We start from the raw sequence: 12,032 nt of genomic DNA on the forward strand, positions 1-12,032 counted from the left end.
TTGGCATGGTGGAGTAAGTGATGAGAGCCAGGGGTTTAGGATAAGGTCTCTTGGAGGAAACATGGGAAAGTAGGCATATGGTGGGCCACCATAATTATGCTCCTTTGGGGGTGAGGTGCGGGATTGCTCCTGGTATGGGCATGAGTGACTGGGTGTTCCGTCACAAGATATTTGCAGTATGTAATGCTATTTGAGAGTCTTATGCCTTACATGTTTATATTTGCAACAAAACATCAAAAGCTGTCCAATTTATTCCAGGTCAGCCCATCCGGGTTTTTCCTATAAGCTTGATATATGTTTATCTGTATTTTACGTTAAATTGCAGTTAACACCTTTCATTGTCACTAAATGAGATGGCATATCAGTCATGCGATGTGTTTTCTATATGTTACCTGCTGGTATTTATTATGGTTTGCCTTGGTTTGTTTGTGTTATTGGGAGATACACAGCACACAATGGCCCAGTTTATCTATGTAAAAAAGCACCATTTATGGCAAACCACATTTAAAGAATAAAAAAATATTAGCATAAACATATTGCGGGTTATTCACTAAACTCTTAATTGTAGAAAATATAATCCAAATTAAAAACACTTAAAAAAAAAATATTTTGTTTTGTTGCGCATGAAAAAGACATTAGAGCTTACTAAGCTACAACAGCAGTAGCAAGCATTTAAACCATCAACATATCAAAACAGTGGTATGGCAAGATGTTACAGCACATTTTTATATTGTTAAGATAAAACATTTTTTAGCAATGAACTTGCAGAGAGGGTAAGCAACTATTGCTAGGTCACACTGTCTGTTGAGAGCCTGTTGAGCCAACTGGGTGAAGCTGCATACAGATCAAGTGAGTACTCGAGATAGTGGGAGATGCGTCTCTCTCTCTTCTACCTCGTTTGTACCTACGAGTGTATAATGGGTGAACCCTGGTGAAGGCTGAGTGTCAATCTAATTAATTAATTGCCTCTGAGGGCTATGTAGCTTGGTTATGTGGGGAGACTTCGAAACAGAGGCAAGTGGGGGGAAAGAGAGTCTTTATCGACTCATCTGAACAAGTGGTGAATATCAAACTATATTTATATTTCAATTAGGCCTTGTGTTTCCTAATGTAACATTGTCTTGTAAACTAAAATGCTACTCATTTCACTTGAGTACAAGCTACGTGACTTATGTAAAGAAAAGACCTAATTGCTCTTTTTATTTAATTTAAAAAATATATATTTTTTAAATGCTACTCATTTAACTTGAATACAAGCTACATAATTGATGTAAATTAAACACCTAATTTTTATTCTTATTTAATTTTACTTATTTTCATTGAGTAAGGAGGCAAAAATTGGCACTTTTCAAGAAACTAAAATTCCTGTATCTTCCTCAGTGAATTAAGCAGATGTTTGCTTGATACGTTTTTGTTTTTTAAAAAGCTACATGATTGATGTAAATTAAACAGCTAATTGTTATTTTTATTTAATTTTTAAAAAATAATTTTTCTTAAATGCTTCTCATTTCACTTGAATACAAGTGGCATAATTGATGTAAATTAAACACCTAATTTTTATTTAATTTTACTTATTTTCATTGAGTAAAGAGGCAACAATTGGCACTTTTCAATAAAAATTATTCCTGTATCTTCCTTAGTGAATTGAGCAGAATTTTGCGTGATACTTTAAAAAAAAAAAAAACATTTCACGTAATGCAAAAATGCCCAGCAAAACTGAAATGGCGTTTGCCCATCCCATAGCTGTCTTAGGATATAATTTTTATGTTAGTGAACATTCAGCAAGTGACAACTTTTATAAGCTCATATTTTAAAAATCTTTTTAATGATTGATTTCAGATATATTTTGAGTTAAAATGTATTGATCAAAATGGAATCCTGAGTCAATTAGATTTTTTTTGTTAAATTCATTTATTGGTTTTCTTTTTCATATATTTGACATAGTGCACAACGTACAAAATTCCAGAATGTGTATCCCAAAAATCGGATGCATCCCTGTTTCCAAAGTCTTATTTTATATGTCCTATAATAAAAGAAAACAGCTGTTATGCCTATTGAGATAACCCGGTATTTAATGGTAATCATGAATACGATTGTTTCCCATCAATAATCTATTTAGTGCTTTTTTTTGGAAACTATGCAAGTGCTCTAGCAAAATAATGGTTTGTATTCAATCAATCAATGATTAAACCTGTGATCTTGTGCATAGGGGAGTTCAAGTTGGTGATGGAGTAATACTATAGATGAAAGCATGTTTGTGCTATTCGTGTGTAAATATGCTAACTGAACTGAAAGTGCCTTTGCTTTGTTTTATTATACAAAATTACAAAGATGTGCCTTTTTGTTGTTTATAGCATTATGCAATTATTTTTCAAAAAATTACTGTATGCTCTTTAATTATTACTGTTTGTTTGTTTGTTTGTTTGTATGTTTGTTTTTATCAAAATGGTTCAACCTCAAAGATCTTACTTATATCAAGCAAGCGTTACTTTACCTAATTTTTTCCTGAATGCCATTCTAATGCACTAATGTATTTTTCAATAACATACACCAGGAGTTATATGTTATCCTCCTTGGTGCATTTTGAGGACATGAGCACAACACGTTTCAGCTGCCGTCTGATTGGCAGAGAACAACATTAGGTTTCTTCATCCTGTCTATCCTATCCATTTATTACCTGCTTCCTCAAAAAGGCAAAGTTTCTAGCAGTACAAAAATAGACAAATCCTAGAACTTTTATACACTATTTGAATATCTCACTACTTTTATTGAATCTCGAATAAGAAAAAAGAGATTTATCTTCTTAATATAGATTTTTTTTCTTATACATGTGTACTGATGTGAAGACATAGATGTGGATTATAGAAATATAATGTCCATCCATACATCTTTACCTATAAGTACCCAGAAAAAGCACTTGAAATGTATTGTGTACAGTACATTACCTCTGTGTCATATCTGTTTGCTTTTTTTGTTAATTGTTGACTGTTCTTGAAACTACATGTCTTGTGCACAGCGCTTTATATATGTTTTATTTGTAAACAAGGCACAGGTAGAGGATAAACTGAATATAGATCTACATATTAGAATTAAGAAATGTATATTTTTAGTCTAGTCAAAGTCTCCTCGGCCATTGACCTTCTTTGCTCCTCCATGTATCTGCTGTCCATCTTGTCCATATCGGTTAAGAGGAATAAGTTTCATCGATACTTTCTTCAACGAATACCATCGGCTACGCCAGGTGGCCCAAATAATTCCATTATCATAACCCTCAGGACCAGCATCAGCTGCAGTGTAATCTCCACCTGCCATGAAAGAGCAAAAGCACAAAAGTGGTAAACGTGTGAATTGAAATGGCTTCAGTGAAGAGATGGATTTTTCTATATTATTCAGTTTTGTTGTGATAGAAGTTTACCAATACACAGTGTATGATAGAAATGTCTGGATGAAGGAATAAATAAAAGGAATGGATATATATGTAAAGACAGACGGCTTTTACAAGTACGGTTAGAGGTAGCTAGCTAGTGCATTATTGCTGAATAAGAATGTCCAGTAATTATTTTATAAATAGAACAAAAGTTCCAGTATTTATCAAACTGGCAAAATCAACTTACAGAGTACTGTACTTTACGGTAGTGTGCCCATAGTGATTTTCTTGATATAGTATCGTTTCATGGCTTACTTAAAAAAAGTGTATTTCTGTCTGGAATGTTCCTTCCATCAAAATGGGAGGTCAGTTAAATGTTCTTTTAAAACAGATCATTACGATAGATCACAATTGAATCAGCTTGACACAGACTCGGCAGCCTCCACCTCATTTATCTGTATCTTTTACACAGAATATACATGTGTAACATGTAGACACAGACACAATGTAATTATATAATATAATTTATCAGTTTCCCCAGTGGCTGTATGTGGTATAGCAGTGTTAAACGGACACTGGACAATATTTAAAAGTAGAGCAACTCGATGGTCATCTTTATCAGTGTCCTGGACGTCCACCCATGCTTCCAGGAAACAAACACTCTTAGGAAGAAATATCATTGTGGTAGCTAAGAGGTCATCTATTATACTAGTTCCTTCTCAAATTTCCTTTGATTTGAATAAACAGGATATATAATAATGAAACTATTCAGGAATGTATTTACTTTTGTACACGTTACAGAAATGCTCATTTGTTTAGAGCTAAACATTCAATTCATCAAATTATTCAAATTAGCCATCTGAATCCTTATATTATGTGTAAAACACCGAAAGATCTCCACTTAGTTACCTTGATAGTATTTGCCGTTAAGGTGACCAGCATGGCATCTGTTCATCCACCAACCAGAACCATCCTGTGCGGCACAGTTTCCATCAAATTTGTCATTATCTTGGTCACTTGTACTAAACTGCATGCCATTGTGAGATGTGTAAAACTTGTCACTGGCATCATCCCCAAAGTCAAAGCCATCAAAGGCATCACCAGCGTCACCACCCATGAAGTAAGAGTATGTCAGGCGGTACTTATCCTTTTCAGACCCAAGTCTAAATGTGTTATAGTCAGCAGTGCTAGAATGAAAAATAATAAATATTTTCATTAATGTACAGAACTACTAGCAGACCAGTGTTAGCTAGCTTAAGGTGTCTTGCTCAAGGATACTTAGTGGTGTGTGTGTATTTGTGTGGTATGACCTGGGTTTCCTACTTCTATGGCAGTGATGTTACCACTGCTCTAACCAGCAGTCTACCTTTAAAGGAATTACAATCTCACATTAAAAAAAAAAACAAAAGAAAGAAAAAAAAACAGAATCTTGCTCTATAGGTCTGCTTGTTAGATAGCCTTGTCTATTGAAAAGAAAAACATGTTTATGTTTAATCTTTTTGATTTTCAATCTTCTACTCTGTGTACAATAATTAGGGTAGCTATGTGAAGGTATGGCTGTCATGTTACCTCTTTTGATTGTTCCAGTCTTCCAACTCTATCCGTAAAACATATGGGATAGTAGATTGTGTGCTTATCAAATGGATCTTTTCATTACCAAGCCAAAACTCTGTAACATCATTTGGTGACAAGTATCCAAATCCTTCCTTGTACGGGGTCCATTTCTTGTCAAAGTCTACGCTACCATCGAGTCTCTAGACAAAAATATATGTTCTAATAAATATTGAGTCAACATTGTGTCTTAGTGATAAAAAGTTTAAAAACATTTGTTTTAACCATATTATGGTGTTACAGAAATTGCAAGTCAGGTACCCCTGAGTAAAAAAAGCAAATCTACAGTCTGGACCTGGAGTAGGCAACCTTCGGCACTCCAGGTGTTGTGGACTACATCTCCCATGATGCGCTTACAGCCATAATGCTGGCAAAGCATCAGGGGAGATGTAGTCAACATCATCTGGAGTGCTGACTGTTGTCTATCCCTGGTCTAAACATTTCAAACATGTAAAACCTAAAAAACAAACAAGGTTTCCAGATATCTTATGAACCCTACTGCAGTTCCAATAATATATTCTTCACTTAATTATTATTTATATGTCTTATTCCAAGTCTGCCTGTTCCCACTGGTTGTGGAATGCAACATACAAACACAGCTACAGACACACACAAAAACAGATGTACCCATACATATGCTTGCTAGAGCTACCTTTGTGAGAGAATAAATAGTAGTAGCTGCAAGGCACGAATGCATCGGTGGAGAGTTACTCCTATTAGTTTAATGTAGCCTATGATATGCATGTACCAGCAGGGCACAGAAAAAACATAAAAGTTATGGTGGGGAAAAATTGTGATTGAAAACCCCTTCCACCTGCTGTCTGTGGATAGTCAATACAATGTTAAACAAAAATCTGCACACCAGTCAAGCCATAAGACTTGCTTTTCCCACAGAAATCACAAAATGTGGCAAAAATGTGATTCTTTGTTGAACTAATTTACATATGCCTACCCAGAATCCTTTGCGGTAGTAACATCACTGCAAATTTTAATTTCTGAGGGAAAAGCAAGTTTTATGGCTTGACTGTTGTGCATATTTTTGTTTAACATTGTATTGACTATACATATATATATATATCTATATATATATATATATATATAGATATATATATATAGATAGATAGATAGATAGATAGATAGATAGATAGATAGATAAATAAAGGAAGATACCGGCACTCAAGGATTTTCAAAGTTTTACTTCTCCAATATTAAATGTGTCCTGATGAAAGCTCCCAGAGGAGCTGAAACGTTGATTTTTGATTTAATATTGGATAAGTAAAACTTTGAAAATCCTTGAGTGCCGGTATCTTCCTTTATTTATAATTGAGCCACCAGAGCACCAGGTACTGTTCTCTTTTTACATGTTGGAGTGCAGGGGTTATTTGTATATGAATTTGTAAAATTCACTATGCCGGTGCCCAGCCTTGGCTTGTAATGTACAAAGAAATAGAAAAAATATTCTGCACTCACTGTCTTTAAATTTAGACATTCCAATGTCCTTTTATTTATTCATTCATGCTGCAATGAACATCACCATACTGTGTGGAATAGCAGAAAAATATAGAGGCCGGTTGACATTATAGTCCCACTTGGGGACTTTTCTCAAGACCAAAAGGAAAGTCCCCAAGTGGGATTGAAATGTCTACCTGCCTTTATACTTTTGTTGGGGGGAAAGGAGGCATGGCAGGAGACTGTATTCTCTCTTTCTCTGTTGTAAGTGCCTGCCAGTCAGAACGTTGCCACGTGTTACCATAGCAACGCTCCAATATTACATAATGCTAGGGCTCATAAAAAGAGCCAGCACCAGGCAGAGGTGGAAGCCGGAGCCTCTACATTACCACTGGACCACCAGAGAATGTAGTGTCCCCCACCCTGGACAGAGTTAAGAATCAGGGAGGGGGAATACCCTAATATAATAAAAATAAAAACTATCCTCCCACGGATATATTTCCCTATTCTATCCCACAAATTCTCACACACACACAAAGCATCCCTTGCACACGCGCACCCACACACACACACACACTTACTGCATCACGTAAACACATTGCATCCACTATATGCAGACACACTTAATCCCTTAGACACACACTACATCTATTATACAAACACACACTGCATTTACTACACACACACACACTCACTACATCCACAGTAAATCCAATACACACACACATACTCTTCATCCCTGTGGGTGGACTTTGTTGTTGGCCATGTGGGTGGACTCAGATGGCAGGCCCTGTGTGCAGACACTGGGACAGGCCCTGGGTGTCCAGGCCCTGAGCTGTGTAAGAAGACTCAAATTTCTGATGACAGCCCTGATATGACATCACAAACAGTCGAAATGATATGAGAGATAAGTGATTTTGTGCAATGGGCAGAGCATTTGGTATTTTCAAGCAGTACTCACATGTAGTCTACTAGCAAGTTTTATGGAGAATCCAATCATGTATGATTACCCAACCACAATATGGCAAAGGTCAGGCCAATAGGAGAGGTTTACATAGGTCAAACAAACCCTCCTATTGGTCAGTATCATCTTGTGATACCAGACATCTGCATGACTTAGGCATGCTCACATAATTTTTGACACAAGCCTCAGTGGCACCATAAATAGGTGCATAAAGACAGCGTTCCTCAGATGGAGAATTCGATGGAGATGGCTACGGCAACAAAAAGGAAATGAAAAATTGTGTGGGGTTGGCACAGCTACCATGACATACACATCATATTCCACTTGAGATCTCTGACTCTGTGTTTCTCAATATCTGTATTTTTGATGGAAACTCTAATTATTCTTTACCCAATTTTTTTTGTTTGATTTAGTTTTTAAATTATTATTGACATCTTTTCAACCTTTAGATACTTACTCTTTGAATAACTGTCCAAGCACTGCCAGATGGCTCAATCTCACAATATACAAGGAATTGCTGTTTTGCTTTCAGTGGTTTGATAAAGTACAATCCACTAACTCGTGCTCCTTTGTTAGCAACTTCTTGACAATCTGGGAATGAATAAAACAATAATTGTTAATCATTTTTACAAAACTGGTGATAAAATCATGTCTACAAACATGGGGAGTAGAATTCCAAGAATTAATATTACATCTGTGCTATATTTCTTAAGCATGTGCAAATATATAGTTCTAATATAGATGTAATATATTCATCCTTGAATAATATATATATATTTTTTAAATCTTAACTACAAAGGTCCATTGAAAAAATACTAAATAGAAGTAGTAGAAATTAATTTCTATGGCAAAACAATAATGTAACAGTATGCAGCATACTTCTTAACTTATATAAATTCTGACAGATTTAGAAATATTGTTTTAGAAATATTGTCTTTGAGAACTGGGAGTTTACAGCCCAGCGATGGAAAGCAGCAGATTTAGTTTTAATACAGTTGAGGTCAAAATTTGCCAGGACTTACATTGCCGACAAAGATGACCATCAAATGGTTCGAAAGAGTGTAGCTGTTCTGCCCAAACATAGCTGAAGACTGATTTTGCTAGATTTTTTTTTTATTGAGCATTTGGTGAATACACATTGGAGTATATTCACTAATCACTCAATTGTTATGAAAATTAAATTGCAATTGTTTCCAAACCAGCTATTGGATCTTCCATTTTGCAAATTGTTTTTTAGTTTGCTAAACTTCTTTGTTCAATGACTAATTCCTTTGTGTGTGATCATTTCAAGATTTACCTTTCCCAGTGAATTCCTGTATTTGAACAGTATCTCTGCATGGTTGCTGGCATTGTAACTCCAGACTTGAAATCTTCTGTTTTAGTGAGTAAATGTTATTACTGTTTGAATTGAGTATTTCCTGCAAACGTCTGCAAAGAGAAAATGCTGTATTTAAAAACAAATACTCGACCCCTACTCCATTTTCTGGTATTTGCATGAAAAAAAGAAACGTTAGTTTGTTAATAAGGGCAGGACATGTTCAAGACTTTAATGCTTTTAATTTAAAGAAATATAACCCACTGTAGTGATTATGGTGCCATAGTAGTAGTAAGCAGGTAGTCTACATTCCAAGCAGCTGAGTGCGTTGCACCAAGACAGGGAGCAATATGTAGAGTTAACAGCAAAATGGCATAATGATCATGAGTTTTGGAAGGAGATGCCATTTTTTCCATGTACAAAATTACCAAGAAGGTGCACAAACCAATAATTTACAAAATATAGGCTAAATAAAAAATGTGGAAATAAATCCAACTAAAAATTCAATACATCTCATATATATATATATACTCTGCTGACACCAGCAATTAATGGTAAAATGTAACTGCTGGATAATTTTACACATGTACATAAAGTATATGTATCTACATAGTATACTTACTGTATAGTGTTTTCATTCTGAGTTACTGTCAGCTCATATTTTGTAATTTCATCCAACATAGATCTTGATTTCTGAATCATGGGATTTATGAGATCTAGAAAAGAAAAATAAATATATTTGAAAAAACATACCAAGACAAAAATAGAAAATAAATAAGCATACATCAATAGGCAGGTTCTTCTTTTAACAGTTGAACAGATAATAAATGTTACATTGTGACAATTCACGCATGCTGTAAAATATTAATAATTTGTGGTGATCTGACAAATTATTGCAAAATTTAGGCCAAAATAACAGAAACCAAAAAAAAAAACTGATCTGGGGAATTTTTACAGCTTGCCTAAGTCTAAAAAATTTTTTTCAAACAATGCGTTTTTTTTTTTTTTACGTAACATTTGAAATTCACTTTGGATTTACATTGAGTTTTATAAAATGTAGTGGAAAAACTCAGTACGTGAATTAATACAAAATAACAAAGTACAGAACTGACAAATCACTTTTACAAATGCAAAGTACAGTGAAACAGCCAGTTTAGTGGATGTATAGTAAACATCAATTTATTAATTAAACATGACTTTTTGGCTAGCTGGCAACCAGATTTATTGAGGTTCTTGTTATTGGGCAAGGTAGAAAAAAAAAATTATTTTCACTTCCCTCATGGGGACTAAATTATGCAAATTTGTTGTCAAAAGCACAACGACTTACAGTTTAACAAATAGAACCCTTAAATCATAAGAAATACATAATCCGATATATGTTACGTTTTGAGTATTGATAAATCTTGCTTACTCTGTTGAGCAGTATCAGGGGTTTTTGATGTTATTTCAATATCTCGCATTATTGTTGTTGTACCACTTGTATTATTGGTTATTTGCTTTAATAATCCTTCAAGTTGACTCAAATCTGTGTCTACTTCTGATTGGTATCTGTTGAAGAAATCAGAAACGCCACATGTTGTTGGGCAGTACTCCCCCTAAAAGGAGAAAAAATAAAATATAAAAAAAATGTAATTCACATTTCTGTATTATTCTATATAGATATATTTTCATTCTTCAACAAGTGAAAAATCTTTACTTACAAATCGTTCATCTAAGATGCAGCAGTTAGCGGAGTTTGGTATAAAATTTTGCTGAAAATAGGAACAAGAAATTATTACACTTAAGAAATGTAGTTTTGATACACTAAAAAAAAAAACTTATATTTTGTATTTTTAAGAAATTGTATTTTGTATTTGTAAAAAAACAGATTGAGTTTCATTTCTGAAAATTACAAAACAATAATAATAACTTGGAATACTAAAAAAAAAAGTTAATATATTTCAATGTCATATTTCTAAGTAATTTGCGATTGGTTAATTATGACTAAGCTTTGATGAATTCCGAAGTAGAAGAAGTAACACTATCAGAAAAAAACATACCAAATCTACAAAACAAAGAAAAAAAGTTTTTGCTTGAAACTTAAAAAATATATATTTTTCTATATTAGCTTTAACACTCCTTCAACTTAATAACATACGTTCTTTTCCAGCCTGTTTACAGAATACTGGTTTTCTTCCCGGACTTCCAATTTAGAAAATTTGATTGACATACTTACAGCTAATGTGCTGGATGAGAGGAGCAATGACAGCAAGAGCTGCAAGCTTTGCTTGTATTTCGGTAACATGATTGCAGGTTCTAGTGTGTCCTGCACTGGTTCAGTTCTCAAATGAAGTAAAGTCTACTCCTCTGGCTGTTTTATGTGCTTTGGATGGTCAGCAGAAGCGTTAGTGGCCAAGTATTGCTCAAAGGTCAATAGGGGAGGAGCAATCACAGGTACTGTGACCCTCAGTACTAGGACACTTTCTACATCACAGTGAACATTAACCCTTTACAGCAAGACATTTCAAATTATTTCTGAAAATAATGTAAGGTTCCATTTCAGTAAAACAAATTATCTTAAACAGTGACTTTACAGTGCAAGGATCCCCCCCCCCTCCCCCACCCCCCGGTTTCACTGTTTTCTGAGAAAGAACCTTGTGGATTAAGTGAGTTAAGTGAGTACATCATACTTTCTAGTACTTGAGAACCATTTTAAGGAGTCATCCCTTTATAAATGTCTTGACAAGATAATTTAGTTGTACTGTAAAGAGACAATTAAACTTGAATTGAAACTAAATTTCAGATCTAAGGTAAAATAGCCAAACTGAAACCATTCTCCTTCATTTCAGCTATTCGGGCCTTAAATTTTAAATTCACTATGAATTGTCACTTTAGTGAAAAACCCTGATATTCAACTTACATGGCAGAGGGTGTAGTGGACTAAATGTGAGACATGCTTTGCACTGTTATGGTTACTTCTACTGGTGCTGGTTGTGGTGCCAGCAGTGCCTTGGCTGCCCAACCATGTAAATAGTCAAACCACCAACAGATTATGGTTTGACTTCACACATAGGGTCTGCTGTGTCTCCCTGCTCTGTGAGGCTGGAAGCTCCATGCATTGTGCTAAGCCTGGCAGTGCAGGGCTTTAGCTCATTGGCAGGAGGTACAGGAAGCAGACCCCAGGTAATATGTCTAATCATTAGCAAATGGTTTGACTGGAGGACCCCTGGGCCCTCTTGGCACCATAACCACTAGATTGGGCTGCAATAGGTGTGGTGCTTATGGAGTGTAACTTAAAAGCATCTTAAGGGTGTTATCAAGGGTTAAAATGCAGTTCATCAGTCCAG

At 34.9% G+C, this 12,032-nt stretch overlaps 1 protein-coding gene across 2 annotated transcripts; it reads right to left on the reverse strand.

Annotated features, from left to right (window-relative positions):
- Positions 1-1,934: 1,934 nt before the first annotated feature.
- Positions 1,935-11,076, reverse strand: FGG (fibrinogen gamma chain). 2 transcript variants are annotated; one of them, XM_063458548.1, is made up of 10 exons: positions 10,922-11,076; positions 10,407-10,457; positions 10,118-10,301; positions 9,329-9,422; positions 8,689-8,819; positions 7,849-7,982; positions 4,937-5,121; positions 4,277-4,554; positions 3,139-3,305; positions 1,935-2,023 (listed from the first exon to the last, which is right to left on the reverse strand). In XM_063458548.1, exons 1-10 carry the CDS (start codon positions 10,988-10,990, stop codon positions 2,015-2,017), a joined length of 1,302 nt encoding a protein of 433 aa, XP_063314618.1. In that variant the 5' UTR covers positions 10,991-11,076; the 3' UTR covers positions 1,935-2,014. The 2 variants fall into 2 exon arrangements, with proteins under 2 accessions (XP_063314618.1, XP_063314617.1); XM_063458547.1 differs by lacking the exon at positions 1,935-2,023 and having other exon boundaries at positions 3,005-3,305.
- Positions 11,077-12,032: the final 956 nt, after the last annotated feature.

The sequence above is a fragment of the Pelobates fuscus genome, chromosome 6, assembly GCF_036172605.1.
Source record: "Pelobates fuscus isolate aPelFus1 chromosome 6, aPelFus1.pri, whole genome shotgun sequence".
NCBI lineage: Eukaryota > Metazoa > Chordata > Amphibia > Anura > Pelobatidae > Pelobates > Pelobates fuscus.

Bases quoted from the DNA above. Each gene is read 5' to 3' on its own strand.
- FGG (XM_063458547.1), bottom strand. From the start codon at position 10,990: ATGTTACCGAAATACAAGCAAAGCTTGCAGCTCTTGCTGTCATTGCTC. The intron at 10,302-10,406 runs GTAAGTAAAGAT...TTCTCCTTTTAG, and splicing joins GCATCTTAGATGAACGATTT to GGGGAGTACTGCCCAACAAC. The intron at 3,306-4,276 runs GTAACTAAGTGG...CTTTCATGGCAG, and splicing joins TAACGGCAAATACTATCAAG to GTGGAGATTACACTGCAGCT.